This window comes from Podarcis muralis, chromosome W, assembly GCF_964188315.1.
Source record: "Podarcis muralis chromosome W, rPodMur119.hap1.1, whole genome shotgun sequence".
NCBI classification, from domain to species: Eukaryota; Metazoa; Chordata; class Lepidosauria; order Squamata; family Lacertidae; genus Podarcis; species Podarcis muralis.
In genome coordinates this window covers 543,322-559,456 of record NC_135674.1, presented here as the reverse complement: position 1 = coordinate 559,456, position 16,135 = coordinate 543,322, and the positions used below count along the sequence as shown (strand labels likewise).

The following is a 16,135-nucleotide window of genomic DNA, read 5'->3' as shown; positions in this document are numbered from 1 at the left end:
CCGGGTTCGAATCCGGGGCAAAACCCTGGAATTCCGGGTTGGAATCCGGATTGAATCCAGATTGAGACCCAATGAATCCGGGAAGAGACCCAATGAATCCGGGTTTGAATCCAGTTGGAGACCAAATGAATCCGGGTTCAAATCCAGAATGAGACCCCAGGAATCCAGGTTCAAATCTGGGGCAAACCCCAAGAATCCGGGTTTGAATCCAGAATGAAACCCCCCAAGAATCCGGGTTCAAACCCGGTGCAGGACCCAAGGAATCCCAGTTCAAACCCAGGGAATCCAGGTCCTAATCTGGTACAAGACCCCAAGAATCCGGGTTCAAATCCTGTGCAAAACCCTGAGAATCTGGGTTCAAATCCGGTGCAAGATCCCAAGAATCCGGGTTCAAATCTGGTGCAGAACCCCAAGAATCCGGGTTCAAATACAGACCAAAACCCCGAGAATCCGGGTTCAAATCCAGTTAATCCGGATTTAAATCTGGGGTGGAACCCCAGGAATCCGGGTTTGAATCCGGTACAAAACCCCTAGACTCCAGGTTCAAATCTGGGGGGAAACCCCAGGAATCCGGGTTCGAATCCGGTTCAAAAGCCCAGGAATCCAGGTTTGAATCCAGAACGAAACCCCAGGAATCCGGGTTCAAATCTGGGGCAAATCCCCACGAATCCGGGTTCAAATCCAGTGCAAGATTTGAATCTGGTGCAAGACGCCAAAAATCCTGTTTCGAACCCAGGGCAAAACCCCGACAATCCGGGTTCAAATCTGGTGCAGGACCCCAGGAATCCCAGTTCGAACCCAGGGAATCTGGGTTCAAATTCAGACCAAAACCCCAAGAATCCGGGTTCGAATGTGTAGGAAGACCCCAAGAATCCGGGTTTGAATCCAGAGTCAATCCAGATTGAGACCCAATGAATCCGGGTTCAAATCTGGGAAGATACCCCAGGAATCTGGGTTCGAATCCAGATTGAGACCCAATGAATCCGGGTTCAAATCTGGGAAGAGATACCAGGAATCCAGGTTCGAATCAAGGCAAAACCCCACAAATCCGGGTTCAAATCTGGTGCAAAACCCCAAGAATCCGGGTTCAAACCCAGACCAAACCCCCATGAATCCGGGTTCAAATCTGGGGCAAAACCCCAGGAATCCAGGTTCGAACCCAGAACGAAACCCCAAGAATCAGGGCTTGAATCTGGAGTGAAACCCTGGGAATCTGGGTTCAAATCCAGAATAAGACCCCTAGAATCTGGGTGCGAATCCGGGGCGAAATCTGGGAAGAGACACCAGGAATCCGGGTTCGAATTTGGGAAGAGATGCCAGGAATCCGGGTTCGAATCCAGTTGGAGACCCAATGAATCCGGGTTCGAATCCAGAATGAGACCCCAAGAATCCGGGTTTGAATCCGGGAAGAGACCCCATGAATCCGGCTTCAAATCTGGTGCCAGACCCAACGAATCCGGGTTCAAATCCAGACCAAAACCCCAAGAATCCATGTTCAAATCCAGTGCAAGACCCAATGAATCCGGGTTCAAACCCAGACCAAACCCCCATGAATCCGGGTTCAAATCTGGTGCAAAACCCTAAGAATCTGGGTTCAAACCCAGACCAAAACCCCATGAATCTGGTGCAAGACCCAATGAATCCGGGTTCAAATCTGGTGCCAGACCCAACGAATCCGGGTTCAAACCCAGACCAAACCCCCATGAATCCGGGTTCAAATCTGGTGCAAAACCCTAAGAATCTGGGTTCAAACCCAGACCAAACCCCCAGGAATCCGGGTTCAAATCTGGTGCAAAACCCCAAGAATCCGGGTTCAAACCCAGACCAAACCCCCATGAATCTGGTGCAAGACCCAATGAATCCGGGTTCAAATCTGGTGCAGGACCCAATGAATCCGGGTTCAAACCCAGACCAAAACCCCATGAATCCAGGTTCAAATCTGGTGCAGGACCCAATGAATCCGGGTTCAAATCCAGACCAAAACCCCATGGATCTGGGTTCGAATCCAGTACCAAACCCCAAGAATCCAGATTCGAATCTGCGCCAAAACCCCAAGAATCCGGGTTCGAATCCAGTACAAAACCCCAAGAATCCAGATTCGAATCTGCGCCAAAACCCCAAGAATCCGGGTTCGAATCCAGTACAAAACGCCAAGAATCCAGATTCAAATCTGCGCCAAAACCCCAAGAATTCGGGTTCAAATCCAGTACCAAACCCCAAGAATGAAGATTCGAATCTGCGCCAAAACCCCAAGAATCCGGGGTCAAATCAGATACAAAACCCCAAGAATCCAGATTCGAATCTGCGCCAAAACCCCAAGAATCCAGGTTCATACCAAGACCAAACCCCCATGAATCCGGGTTGAAATCTGGAGCAAAACCCCAAGAATCCAGATTTGAATCTGAGCCAAAACCCCAAGAATCCGGGTTCGAATCTTGTGCCAGACCCCAAGAATCCGGGTTCAAACCCAGACCAAACCCCCATGAATCCCGGTTCAAATCTGGTGCAAAACCCCAAGAATCCAGATTCGAATCTGCGCCAAAACCCCAAGAATCCGGGTTCGAATCTGATACAAAACCCCAAGAATCCAGATTCGAATCTGCGCCAAAACCCCAAGAATCCAGGTTCATACCAAGACCAAACCCCCATGAATCCGGGTTCAAATCTGGAGCAAAACCCCAAGAATCCAGATTTGAATCTGAGCCAAAACCCCAAGAATCCGGGTTCGAATCTGGTGCCAGACCCCAAGAATCCGGGTTCAAATCCAGACCAAAACCCCAAGAATCCATGTTCAAATCCAGTGCAAGACCCAATGAATCCGGGTTCAAACCCAGACCAAACCCCCATGAATCCGGGTTCAAATCTGGTGCAAAACCCTAAGAATCTGGGTTCAAACCCAGACCAAAACCCCATGAATCTGGTGCAAGACCCAATGAATCCGGGTTCAAATCTGGTGCAAAACCCCAAGAATCCGGGTTCAAATCTGGTGCAAAACCCCAAGAATCTGGGTTCAAACCCAGACCAAACCCCCAGGAATCCGGGTTCAAATCTGGAGCAAAACCCCAAGAATCCAGATTTGAATCTGCGCCAAATCCCAAGAATCCGGGTTCAAACCCTGACCAAAACCCCATGAATCCAGCTTCAAATCTGGTGCAAGACCCAACGAATCCGGGTTCAAATCCAGAATAAGACCCCAAGAATCCATGTTCAAATCCAGTGCAAGACCCAATGAATCCGGGTTCAAACCCAGACCAAAACCCCATGAATCTGGTGCAAGACCCAATGAATCCGGGTTCAAATCTAGTGCAAAACCCCAAGAATCCGGGTTCAAACCCAGACCAAACCCCCAGGAATCCGGGTTCAAATCTGGGGCAAAACCCCAGGAATCCAGGTTCGAACCCAGAACGAAACCCCAAGAATCAGGGCTTGAATCTGGAGTGAAACCCTGGGAATCTGGGTTCAAATCCAGAATAAGACCCCTAGAGTCTGGGTTCGAATCCGGGGCGAAATCTGGGTAGAGACACCAGGAATCCGGGTTCGAATTTGGGAAGAGATGCCAGGAATCCGGGTTCGAATCCAGTTGGAGACCCAATGAATCCAGGTTCGAATCCAGAATGAGACCCCAAGAATCCGGGTTTGAATCCGGGAAGAGACCCCATGAACCCGGCTTCAAATCTGGTGCCAGACCCAACGAATCCGGGTTCAAATCCAGAATAAGACCCCTAGAATCTGGGTTCGAATCCGGGGCGGAATCTGGGAAGAGACACCAGGAATCTGGGTTCGAATCCAGTTGGAGACCCAATGAATCCGGGTTCGAATCCAGAATGAGACCCCAGGAATCCAGGTTCGAATCCAGTGCAAGACCCCAGGAATCCACCTTCCAATCTGGTGCAAGACCCAATGAATCCGGGTTCAAACCCAGACCAAATCCCCAGGAATCCGGGTTTGAATCTAGTACAAAACCCCAAGAATCCACATTTGAATCTGCGCCAAAACCCCGAGGATCCGGGTTCAAATCCGGATTCGAACCCGGATCCGGTCTCGTGTCTTCCAGAATATTCCCGCTCGCCGCTCCTGGTGGCCGTCAAATCGCACGCCGGGAAGAAGGCGCCGGCGGCGTCAATCATCCGTTGCTCCGCCCTCTTGCACCGGGCGCCGTCGGGCGCCTCCCAGCTCCAGATGTTCCGGGCGCCGAATTCGGGATCTCCGGGGAGCAAGGCCACCACAGGTAGGGGGCGAGTGGATCCCCGGAGGATCCCGGGGAGAGGGATTGAGGGAAGAGGGATCCCAGGGATTGGGGAAGAGGATTGCTGAGGAAGAGATCCCTCTTCTCCAGATTCCTCTTCCCCCGGGATCCTTCTTCCCCAATCCTCAGGATTCCTCTTCTCCGGGATCCCTCTTCCCAAATCCCCAGGATTCTTCTTTCCTGGCTTCCTCTTCCCCAGGATCCCTCTTCACCAGATTCCTCTTCCCAAATCCCCAGGATTCTTCTTCCCTGGATTCCTCTTCCCAGGATCCCTCTTCCCAAATCCTCAGGATTCCTCTTCTCCAGATTCCTTTCCCCTAAATTCCTCTTCCCCAGGATCCCTCTTCCCCAGGATCCCTCTTCCCAAATCCCCAGGATTCCTCTCTCCTGGGTTCCTTTTCCCCAGGATCCCTCTTCACCAGATTCCTCTTCCCAAATCCCCAGATTCCTCTTCCCAAATCCCTAGGATTCTTCTTCCCCAGGATCCCTCTTCCCAAAGATGTTCCGGGCGCCGAATTCAGGATCTCCGGGGAGCAAGGCCACCACAGGTAGGGGGCGAGCGGGATCCCAGGGGGATCCTGGGGAGTTGGGGGAGAGGGATCCCAGGGATTTGGGAAGAGGGATTTAGGGAAGAGGATCCAGATTCACCGGATTCCTCTGCCCAAATCCCTAGGATCCCTCTTCCCTCAATTCCCTCTTCCCAGATCCCCAGAACTCCTCTTCCCAGATCCCTCTTCCTTAAATTCTTCCCAAATCCCCAGGATCCCTCTTCCCTGAATTCCTCTTCCCCCAGATCCCTCTTCCCAAATCCCCAGGATTTTTCTTCCCTGGATTCCTCTTCCCCAGGATTCCTCTTCCCCCAGGATCCTTCTTCCTAATTCCCTGGGATCCTTCTTCCCAAATCCCCAGGATCCCTCTCTCCTGGGTTCCTCTTCCCCAGGATCCTTCTTCACCAGATTCCTCTTCCCAAATCCCCAGGATTCCTCTTTCCTGGGTTTCTCTTCCCAGGATCCCTCTTCCCAAATCTTCAGGATTCCTCTTCTCCAGATTCCTTTTCCCTACATTCCTCTTCCCCAGGATCCCTCTTCCCAAATCCCCAGGATTCCTCTTCCCCAGATTCCTCTTCCCCGGGATCCCTCTTCACCAGATTCCTCTTCCCAAGTCCCCAGGATTCCTCTTTCCTGGGTTTCTCTTCCCCAGATCCCTCTTCCCAAAGTCCTCTTCCCCCAGGATCCCTCTTCCCAAATCCCCAGATTCCTCTTTCCTGGGTTCCTCTTCCCCGGGATCCTTCTTCACCAGATTCCTCTTCCCAAATCCCCAGGATTCCTCTTTCCTGGGTTTCTCTTCCCCAGATCCCTCTTCCCAAAGTCCTCTTCCCCCTGGATCCTTCTTCCCAAATCCCTAGGATTCTTCTTCCCCAGGATCCCTCTTCCCAAAGATGTTCCGGGCGCCGAATTCGGGATCTCCGGGGAGCAAGGCCACCACAGGTAGGGGGCGAGTGGATCCCCACGGGATCCTGGGGAGTTGGGGAAGAGGATTTCCGAGAAGAGGGATCCTAGGGATTGGGGAAGAGGACTTCCCAAATCCCCAGATTCCTCTTTCCTGGGTTCCTCTTCCCCAGGATCCCTCTTCACCAGATTCCTCTTCCCAAATCCCCAGGATTCTTCTTCCCTGGATTCCTCTTCCCAGGATCCCTCTTCCCAAATCCTCAGGATTCCTCTTCTCCAGATTCCTTTCCCCTAAATTCCTCTTCCCCAGGATCCCTCTTCCCCAGGATCCCTCTTCCCAAATCCCCAGGATTCCTCTCTCCTGGGTTCCTCTTCCCCAGGATCCCTCTTCACCAGATTCCTCTTCCCAAATCCCCAGATCCCTCTTCCCAAATCCCTAGGATTCTTCTTCCCCAGGATCCCTCTTCCCAAAGATGTTCCGGGCGCCGAATTCAGGATCTCCGGGGAGCAAGGCCACCACAGGTAGGGGGCGAGTGGATCCCCGGGGGGATCCTGGGGAGTTGGGGCAGAGGGATTTAGGGAAGAGGATCCAGATTCACCGGGTTCCTCTGCCCAAATCCCTAGGATCCCTCTTCCCTCAATTCCCTCTTCCCAGATCCCCAGAACTCCTCTTCCCAGATCCCTCTTCCTTAAATTCTTCCCAAATCCCCAGGATCCCTCTTCCCTGAATTCCTCTTCTCCAGATTCCTCTTCCCAAATCGTCAGGATCCCTCTTCCTGAATTCCTCTTCCCCCAGGATCCTTCTTCCCAAATCCTCAGGATTCCTCTTCTCCAGGATCCCTCTTCCCAAATCCCCAGGATTCTTCTTCCCTGGATTCCTCTTCCCAGGATCCCTCTTCCCAAATCCTCAGGATTCCTCTTCTCCAGATTCCTTTTCCCTAAATTACTCTTCCCCAGGATCCCTCTTCCCCAGGATCCCTCTTCCCAAATCCCCAGGATTCCTCTCTCCTGGGTTCCTCTTCCCCAGGATCCTTCTTCACCAGATTCCTCTTCCCAAATCCCCAGGATTCCTCTTTCCTGGGTTTCTCTTCCCCAGATCCCTCTTCCCAAAGTCCTCTTCCCCATGATTCCTCTTCCCCCAGGATCCTGCTCCCCAAATCCTCAGGATTCCTCTTCTCCAGATTCCTCTTCCCAAATCCTCAGGATTCCTCTTCCCAAATCCCTAGGATTCTTCTTCCCCAGGATCCCTCTTCCCAAAGATGTTCCGGGCGCCGAATTCAGGATCTCCGGGGAGCAAGCCACCACAGGTAGGGGGCGAGTGGATCCCCGGGGGGATCCTGGGGAGTTGGGGCAGAGGGATTTAGGGAAGAGGATCCAGATTCACCGGATTCCTCTGCCCAAATCCCTAGGATCCCTCTTCCCTCAATTCCCTCTTCCCAGATCCCTCTTCCTTAAGTTCTCCCCAAATCCCCTGGATCCCTCTTCCCAAATCCCAAAAGATGTTCCGGGCGCCGAATTCGGGATCTCCGGGGAGCAAGGCCACCACAGGTAGGGGGTGAGTGGATCCCCGGGGGATCCTGGGGAGTTGGGGCAGAGGGATTTAGGGAAGAGGATCCAGATTCACCGGGTTCCTCTGCCCAAATCCCTAGGATCCCTCTTCCCTCAATTCCCTCTTCCCAGATCCCCAGAACTCCTCTTCCCAGATCCCTCTTCCTTAAATTCTTCCCAAATCCCCAGGATCCCTCTTCCTGAATTCCTCTTCTCCAGATTCCTCTTCCCAAATCGTCAGGATTTTTCTTCCCCAGGATTCCTCTTCCCCCAGGATCCTTCTTCCTAATTCCCCGGGATCCTTCTTCCCAAATCCTCAGGATCCCTCTTCTCCAGGATCCCTCTTCCCAAATCCCCAGATTCCTCTTTCCTGGGTTCCTCTTCCCCAGGATCCCTCTTCACCAGATTCCTCTTCCCAAATCCCCAGGATTCTTCTTCCCTGGATTCCTCTTCCCAGGATCCCTCTTCCCAAATCCCCAGGATTCTTCTTCCCTGGATTCCTCTTCCCAGGATCCCTCTTCCCAAATCCTCAGGATTCCTCTTCTCCAGATTCCTTTTCCCTAAATTACTCTTCCCCAGGATCCCTCTTCCCAAATCCCCAGGATTCCTCTCTCCTGGGTTCCTCTTCCCCAGGATCCTTCTTCACCAGATCCCTCTTCCCAAATCCCCAGGATTCCTCTTTCCTGGGTTTCTCTTCCCCAGATCCCTCTTCCCAAAGTCCTCTTCCCCCAGGATCCTTCTTCCCAAATCCTCAGGATTCCTCTTCTCCAGATTCCTCTTCCCAAATCCCTAGGATTCCTCTTCCCCAGGATCCCTCTTCCCAAAGATGTTCCGGGCGCCGAATTCGGGATCTCCGGGGAGCAAGGCCACCACAGGTAGGGGGCGAGTGGATCCCCGGAGGATCCTGGGGAGTTGGGGAAGAGGATTTCCGAGAAGAGGGATCCTAGGGATTGGGGAAGAGGACTTCCCAAATCCCCAGATTCCTCTTTCCTGGGTTCCTCTTCCCCAGGATCCCTCTTCACCAGATTCCTCTTCCCAAATCCCCAGGATTCTTCTTCCCTGGATTACTCTTCCCCAGATCCCTCTTCCCAAATCCTCAGGATTCCTCTTCTCCAGATTCCTTTTCCCTACATTCCTCTTCCCTGGATCCTTCTTCCCCAGGATCCCTCTTCCCCAGGATTCCTCTTTCCTGGGTTCCTCTTCCCCAGGATATTCTTCACCCGATTCCTCTTCCCAAATCCCCAGATTCCTCTTCCCAAATCCCTAGGATTCTTCTTCCCCAGGATCCCTCTTCCCAAAGATGTTCCGGGCGCCGAATTCAGGATCTCCGGGGAGCAAGGCCACCACAGGTAGGGGGCGAGTGGATCCCCGGGGGGATCCTGGGGAGTTGGGGCAGAGGGATTTAGGGAAGAGGATCCAGATTCACCGGGTTCCTCTGCCCAAATCCCTAGGATCCCTCTTCCCTAATTCCCTCTTCCCAGATCCCTCTTCCTTACGTTCTCCCCAAATCCCCTGGATCCCTCTTCCCAAATCCCAAAAGATGTTCCGGGCGCCGAATTCGGGATCTCCAGGGAGCAAGGCCACCACAGGTAGGGGGCGAGCGGGATCCCAGGGGGATCCTGGGGAGTTGGGGGAGAGGGATCCCAGGGATTTGGGAAGAGGGATTTAGGGAAGAGGATCCAGATTCACCGGGTTCCTCTGCCCAAATCCCTAGGATCCCTCTTCCCTCAATTCCCTCTTCCCAGATCCCCAGAACTCCTCTTCCCAGATCCCTCTTCCTTAAGTTCTTCCCAAATCCCCAGGATCCCTCTTCCTGAATTCCTCTTCTCCAGATTCCTCTTCCCAAATCGTCAGGATCCCTTTTCCTGAATTCCTCTTCCCCCAGATCCCTCTTCCCAAATCCCCAGGATTCTTCTTCCCTGGATTCCTCTTCCCAGGATCCCTCTTCCCAAATCCTCAGGATTCCTCTTCCCCAGGATCCCTCTTCCCAAATCCCCAGGATTCCTCTTCCCCAGATTCCTCTTCCCCGGGATCCCTCTTCACCAGATTCCTCTTCCCAAGTCCCCAGGATTCATCTTTCCTGGGTTTCTCTTCCCCAGATCCCTCTTCCCAAAGTCCTCTTCCCCCAGGATCCCTCTTCCCAAATCCCCAGATTCCTCTTTCCTGGGTTCCTCTTCCCCAGGATCCCTCTTCACCAGATTCCTCTTCCCAAATCCCCAGGATTCTTCTTCCCTGGATTCCTCTTCCCGGGATCCCTCTTCCCAAATCCCCAGGATTCCTCTTCTCCAGATTCCTTTTCCCTAAATTACTCTTCCCCAGGATCCTTCTTCCCAAATCCTCAGGATTCCTCTTCTCCAGGATCCCTCTTCCCAAATCCCCAGGATTCTTCTTCCCTGGATTCCTCTTCCCAGGATCCCTCTTCCCAAATCCTCAGGATTCCTCTTCTCCAGATTCCTTTTCCCTAAATTACTCTTCCCCAGGATCCCTCTTCCCCAGGATCCCTCTTCCCAAATCCCCAGGATTCCTCTCTCCTGGGTTCCTCTTCCCCAGGATCCTTCTTCACCAGATTCCTCTTCCCAAATCCCTAGGATTCTTCTTCCCCAGGATCCCTCTTCCCAAAGATTCGGGATCTCCGGGGAGCAAGGCCACCACAGGTAGGGGGCGAGCGGGATCCCCGGGGGATCCTGGGGAGTTGGGGAGAGGGATTTAGGGAAGAGGGATCCTAGGGAAGAGGGATCCCAAAGTCCTCTTCCCCAGGATCCCTCTTCCCCAGGATTCCTTTTCCTGAATCCACAGAACTTCTATTTCCCAGATTCCTCTTCCCAGATTCCTCTTTCCAAATCCCTAGGATTCCTCTTCCCCAGGATCCCTCTTCCCAGGATTCCTCTTCCCCAGATTCCCTTTCCCCAGGATCCCACTTCCCAAATTCCTCTTCCCCAGATTCTTTTTGACTAAATTCCTCTTCCCAGATCCCCAGGATCCCTCTTCCCAAATTCCTCTTCTCCAGATTCCTCTTCCCAAATCGTCAGGATTCCTCTTCCGGAATTCCTCTTCCCCCAGATTCCTCTTCCTGAATCCACAGGATTCCTATTTCCCAGAATCCCTCTTCCCCAGGATCCCTCTTCCCAAATCCCAAAAGATGTTCCGGGCGCCGAATTCGGGATCTCCGGGGAGCAAGGCCACCACAGGTAGGGGGCGAGTGGATCCCCGCGGGATCTTGGGGAGTTGGGGAGAGGGATTTAGGGAAGAGGGATCCTAGGGAAGAGGGATCCCAAAGTCCTCTTCCCCAGGATTCCTCTTTCCAAATGCCCAGGATTTCTCTTCCCCAGGATCCCTCTTCTCCAGGATTCTTCTTCCTGAATCCACAGAATTTCTATTTCCCAGATTCCTCTTCTCAGATTCCTCTTTCCAAATCCCTAGGATTCTTCTTCCACAGGATTCCTCTTCCCCAGGATCCCTCTTCCCAGGATTCCTCTTCCCCAGGATCCCTCTTCCCCAGATTCCTCTTCCCCAGATTCCTCTTCCCAAATCCCCAGGATCCCTCTTCCCGAATCCACAGAATTTCTCTTCCCCAGATTCCTCTTCCCAAAGTTCTCTTCCCCGGGATTCCTCTTTCTCAGGATCCCTCTTCCCAAACCTCCGGGATCCCTCTTCCCAAGTACCCAGATTCCTCTTCTCTAAATTCCTCTTCCCAAATCCCCAGGATCCCTCTTCCCCTGGATCCCTCTTCCCCTGGATCCCTCTTCCCCAGGATCCCTCTTCCTCAGGATCCCTCTCCCCCGGATCCCTCTTCCCCTGGATCCCTCTTCCTCTGGATCCCTCTTCCTCAGGATCCCTCTTCCCCTGGATCCCTCTTCCTCAGAATCCCTCTTCCCCTGGATCCCTCTTCCTCTGGATTCCTCTTCCCCTGGATCCCTCTTCCTCAGGATCCCTCTTCCCCTGGATCCCTCTTCATCAGGATCCCTCTTCCCCTGGATCCCTCTTCCCCTGGATTCCTCTTCCTCAGGATCCCTCTCCCTGTACCTCCAGCAATCCTCTTCCTCCTATTTCCAAAAAGCCTCCCAGAAAGAGGATCTCTTCTTTGCTCCCAGATCCCTTTTCACATCCTTTCCAAAGAGCCATTTGATCACAGGGATCCCAGGCGGTGATCCAGCCTGACCCCCCCAAACTGGATCCCTCTTCCCACAGAAAGCGTCTTCAGCCGGAGGGTGGAGAGCAAGTTGCAGAACAACTACGAGGAAACCAACTCCAGCTCCCAGAACTCCAGCGGTAAGTGGATCCGGGATCTCGAACCCGCAACCACGGGGTCCCCAAGCGGTTTGAGGGGTCGCCGCCGCCCCACCAAGCGGTCTGGGAGATCCCTGGGGTGGGAGACTCGATCCCGCAACCCGCCTTGAACCCGCAACCCGGGATCTCAAACCCGCGACCTGGGATCTCAAACCCGCGACCTGGGATCTCAAACCCGCAACCCGGGATCTCGAACGCACAACCCTGTATCCCCCTAAGTTGACTGGGAGATCCCTGGGGCGGGCGACTCGGACCCAGAACCCACCTTGAACCCGCAACCCCGGGATCTCGAACCCGCAACCAGGATCTCGAACCCGCAACCCGCCTTGAACCTGAAAGCCGAGATCTCGAACCCGGGATCTCGAACCCGCAACCACGGGGTCCCCAAGCGGTTTAAAGGGTCGCCGTCGCCCCACCAAGCGGTCTGGGAGATCCCTGGGGTGGGAGACTCGATCCCGCAACCCGCCTTGAACCCGCAACCCGGGATCTCGAACCCGCAAGCCTGTGTCCCCCTAAGTTGACTGGGAGATCCCTGGGGCGGGCGACTCGGACCCAGAACCCACCTTGAACCCGCAACCCCGGGATCTCGAACCCGCAACCGGAATCTCGAACCCACAACCTCGAACCCGGGACCTGGAACCCGGGATCTTGAACCCAGGATCTCAAGCCCCGCCTCCCCTCCCCTCTCATCCAATGGGAGAGGGAGCCTAGGCAGGAATCTTGCCTCTTGAACCCACATCCCGGGATCTCGAACCCGCAACCTGGGATCTCGAACCCACATCCCGGGATCTCGAACCCACAACCCGGGATCTCGAACCCACAACCCGGGATCTCGAACCCACAACCTGGGATCTCGAACCCACAACCCAGGACCAACCTGGGACCTCGAACCTGCAACCTGGGATTTGAAACCCGGGACCTCGAACCTGGGATCTCAAACCCACAACCCGGGACCTCGAACCCACAACCTGGGATCTCAAACCCACAACCCGGGATCTCGAACCCACAACCTGGGACCTCAAACCTGGGATCTCAAACCTGGGATCTCGAACCCGTAACCTGGGATCTCGGACCCGCAACCTGGGATTTGAAACTCGGGACCTCGAACCTGGGATCTCGAACCCACGATCTCAAGCCCCGCCTCCCCTCCCGTCCAATGGGAGCCAAGGCAGGAATCTCGCCTCTCGAACCCGCAGCCCAGGACCTTGAGCCTGGGACTTTGAACCCAGGACCTTGATCCCGCAACCCAGGACCTCGAACCCACAACCCGGGATCTCGAACCCACAACCCGGGATCTCGAACCCGCAACCTGGGATCTCAAACCCCCAACCTGGGATCTCAAACCCCCAACCTGGGATCTCGAACCCAGGATCTCAAGCCCCGCCTCCCCTCCCTCCCGTCCAATGGGAGAGGGAGCCTAGGCAGGAATCTCGCCTCTCGAACCCGCAACCCGGGATCTTGAACCCACAACCTGGGATCTCGAACCCACAACCTGGGATCTCGAACCCGGGATCTTGAACCCACAACCTGGGATCTCGAACCCCGAACCCGGGATCTCGAACCCACAACCTGGGATTTGAAACCTGGGATCTTGAACCCCACATCCTGGGATCTCGAACCCACAACCCAGGATCTTGAACCTGGGATCTTGAACCCACAACCTGGGATCTTGAACCCACAACCTGGGATCTCGAACTCACAACCCGGGATCTCGAACCCAGGATCTTAAGCCTCGCCTCCCCTCCCCTCTCGTCCAATGGGAGAGGGAGCCTAGGCAGGAATCTTGCCTCTTGAACCCACATCCCGGGATCTCGAACCCACAACCTGGGATCTTGAACCCTGGATCTTGAACCCACAACCCGGGATCTCGAACCCACAACCCGGGATCTCGAACCCACAACCCGGGATCTCGAACCCAGGATCTTAAGCCCCGCCTCCCCTCCCATCCAATGGGAGCCTAGGCAGGAATCTCGCCTCTCGAACCCACAACCCGGGATCTCAAACCCACAACCTGGGATCTCGAACCCACAACCCAGGACCTTAAACCCTGGATCTCGAACCCACAACCTGGGATCTTGAACCCTGGATCTTGAACCCACAACCCGGGATCTCGAACCCAGGACCTCAAGCCCCGCCTCCCCTCCCCTCCCCTCCCGTCCAATGGGAGAGGGAACCTGGGCAGGGATCTCGCCTCTCGAACCCACAACCTGGGATCTTGAACCCACAACCCGGGACCTCGAACCCGGGATCTTGAACCCACAACCTGGGATCTTGAACCCTGGATCTTGAACCCACAACCCGGGATCTCGAACCCAGGACCTCAAGCCCCGCCTCCCCTCCCCTCCCGTCCAATGGGAGAGGGAGCCTGGGCAGGGATCTCGCCTCTCGAACCCACAACCTGGGATCTTGAACCCTGGATCTTGAACCCACAACCCGGGACCTCGAACCCGGGATCTTGAACCCACAACCTGGGATCTTGAACCCTCGATCTTGAACCCACAACCCGGGATCTCAAACCCACAACCTGAGATCTTGAACCCTGGATCTTGAACCCACAACTCGGGATCCCGAACCCTGGATCTTGAACCCCCAACCTGGGATCTCGAACCCAGGATCTCAAGCCCCGCCTCCCCTCCCCTCCCGTCCAATGGGAGAGGGAGCCTAGGCAGGAATCTCGCCTCTCGAACCCGCAACCCGGGATCTTGAACCCACAACCTGGGATCTCGAACCCACAACCTGGGATCTCGAACCCGGGATCTTGAACCCACAACCTGGGATCTCGAACCCCGAACCCGGGATCTCGAACCCACAACCTGGGATTTGAAACCTGGGATCTTGAACCCCACATCCTGGGATCTCGAACCCACAACCCAGGATCTTGAACCTGGGATCTTGAACCCACAACCTGGGATCTTGAACCCACAACCTGGGATCTCGAACTCACAACCCGGGATCTCGAACCCAGGATCTTAAGCCCCGCCTCCCCTCCCCTCTCGTCCAATGGGAGAGGGAGCCTAGGCAGGAATTTTGCCTCTTGAACCCACATCCCGGGATCTCGAACCCACAACCTGGGATCTTGAACCCCCAATCCGGGATCTCGAACCCCCAACCCGGGATCTTGAACCCTGGATCTTGAACCCACAACCCGGGATCTCGAACCCACAACCCGGGATCTCGAACCCACAACCCGGGATCTCGAACCCACAACCCGGGATCTCGAACCCAGGATCTTAAGCCCCGCCTCCCCTCCCATCTAATGGGAGCCTAGGCAGGAATCTCGCCTCTCGAACCCACAACCCGGGATCTCAAACCCACAACCTGGGATCTCGAACCCACAACCCAGGACCTTAAACCCTGGATCTTGAACCCACAACCCTGGGATCTTGAACCCACAACCCGGGATCTCGAACCCACAACCTGGGATCTTGAACCCTGGATCTTGAACCCACAACCCGGGATCTCGAACCCAGGACCTCAAGCCCCGCCTCCCCTCCCCTCCCGTCCAATGGGAGAGGGAGCCTGGGCAGGGATCTCGCCTCTCGAACCCGCAACCTGGGATCTCGAACCTGCAACCTGGGATCTCGAACCCGGGATCTTGAACCCACAACCTGGGATCTTGAACCCTGGATCTTGAACCCACAACCCGGGATCTCAAACCCACAACCCGGGATCTCGAACCCAGGACCTCAAGCCCCGCCTCCCCTCCCCTCCCGTCCAATGGGAGGCTAGGCAGGAATCTCGCCTCTCGAACCCGCAACCTGGGATCTCGAACCCACAACCCAGGATCTCGAACCCACAACCTGGGATCTTGAACCCTGGATCTCGAACCCACAACCCGGGATCTCGAACCCAGGATCTCAAGCCCCGCCTCCCCTCCCCTCCCGGCCAATCAGAGCGGGATCCCGGCCGGGGATCTCTTGAACCCGCAACCTCTCTCCCCCCTCAGAGCCCTACACCTGCGGCGCCTGCGGGATCCAGTTCCAGTTCTACAACAACCTGCTGGAGCACATGCAGTCGCACGCCGGTGAGCCTCCCTCCTTTTCCCCTTTCTCGTTCCCTCCTTTTTCTCTCTTCCTTTCTCCTTCCCTCTCTTCTTTCTCTCCTTCCCTTCTCTTTCTTTCTTCCTTTCTTTCTCTCCTTCCCTTTTTCTATCTTTTTCTTTCTCTCCTTCCCTTCTCTTTCTTTCTTTCTTTCTTTCTTTCTTTCTTTCTTTCTTTCTTTCTTTCTTTCTTTCTTTCTTTCTCTTTCTTTCTCTCCTTCCCTCTTTCTTTCTTTCTTTCTTTCTTTCTCTCTCTCTCTCTCTCTCTCCTTCCCTTTTTCTACCTTTTTCTTTCTCTCCTTCCCTTCTTTTTCTTTCTTTCTCTCCTTCCCTTTTTCTATTTTTTCCCTTTTTCTTTCTCTCCTTCCCTTCTTTTTCTATCTTTTTCTTTCTCCCTTTCTCCCTCCCTCTCTTTCTTTCTCTCCTTCCCTTCTCTTTCTTTCTTCCTTTCTTTCTCTCCTTCCCTTTTTCTATCTTTTTCTTTCTCTCCTTCCCTTCTTTTTCTTTCTTCCTTTCTTTCTCTTTCTTTCTCTCCTTCCCTCTTTCTTTCTTTCTTTCTTTCTTTCT

At 54.4% G+C, this 16,135-nt stretch overlaps 1 protein-coding gene across 9 annotated transcripts in view; it reads left to right on the top strand.

The window, feature by feature from the left end:
* LOC144324901 (zinc finger protein 618-like) overlaps window positions 1-16,135 on the top strand; it is a 65,842-nt gene that overhangs the window by 38,756 nt on the left and 10,951 nt on the right. For all 9 annotated transcript variants that reach the window (XR_013391502.1, XM_077922967.1, XM_077922961.1 and 6 more), the window contains 3 exons: window positions 4,055-4,228; window positions 11,431-11,511; window positions 15,476-15,553. Coding sequence is in view for 8 of the 9 variants with exons in the window: in XM_077922967.1 (XP_077779093.1) it covers window positions 4,055-4,228; window positions 11,431-11,511; window positions 15,476-15,553 (333 nt within the window). In the remaining variant the exon portion in view is untranslated. The remainder of the gene's footprint in view (window positions 1-4,054; window positions 4,229-11,430; window positions 11,512-15,475; window positions 15,554-16,135) is intronic.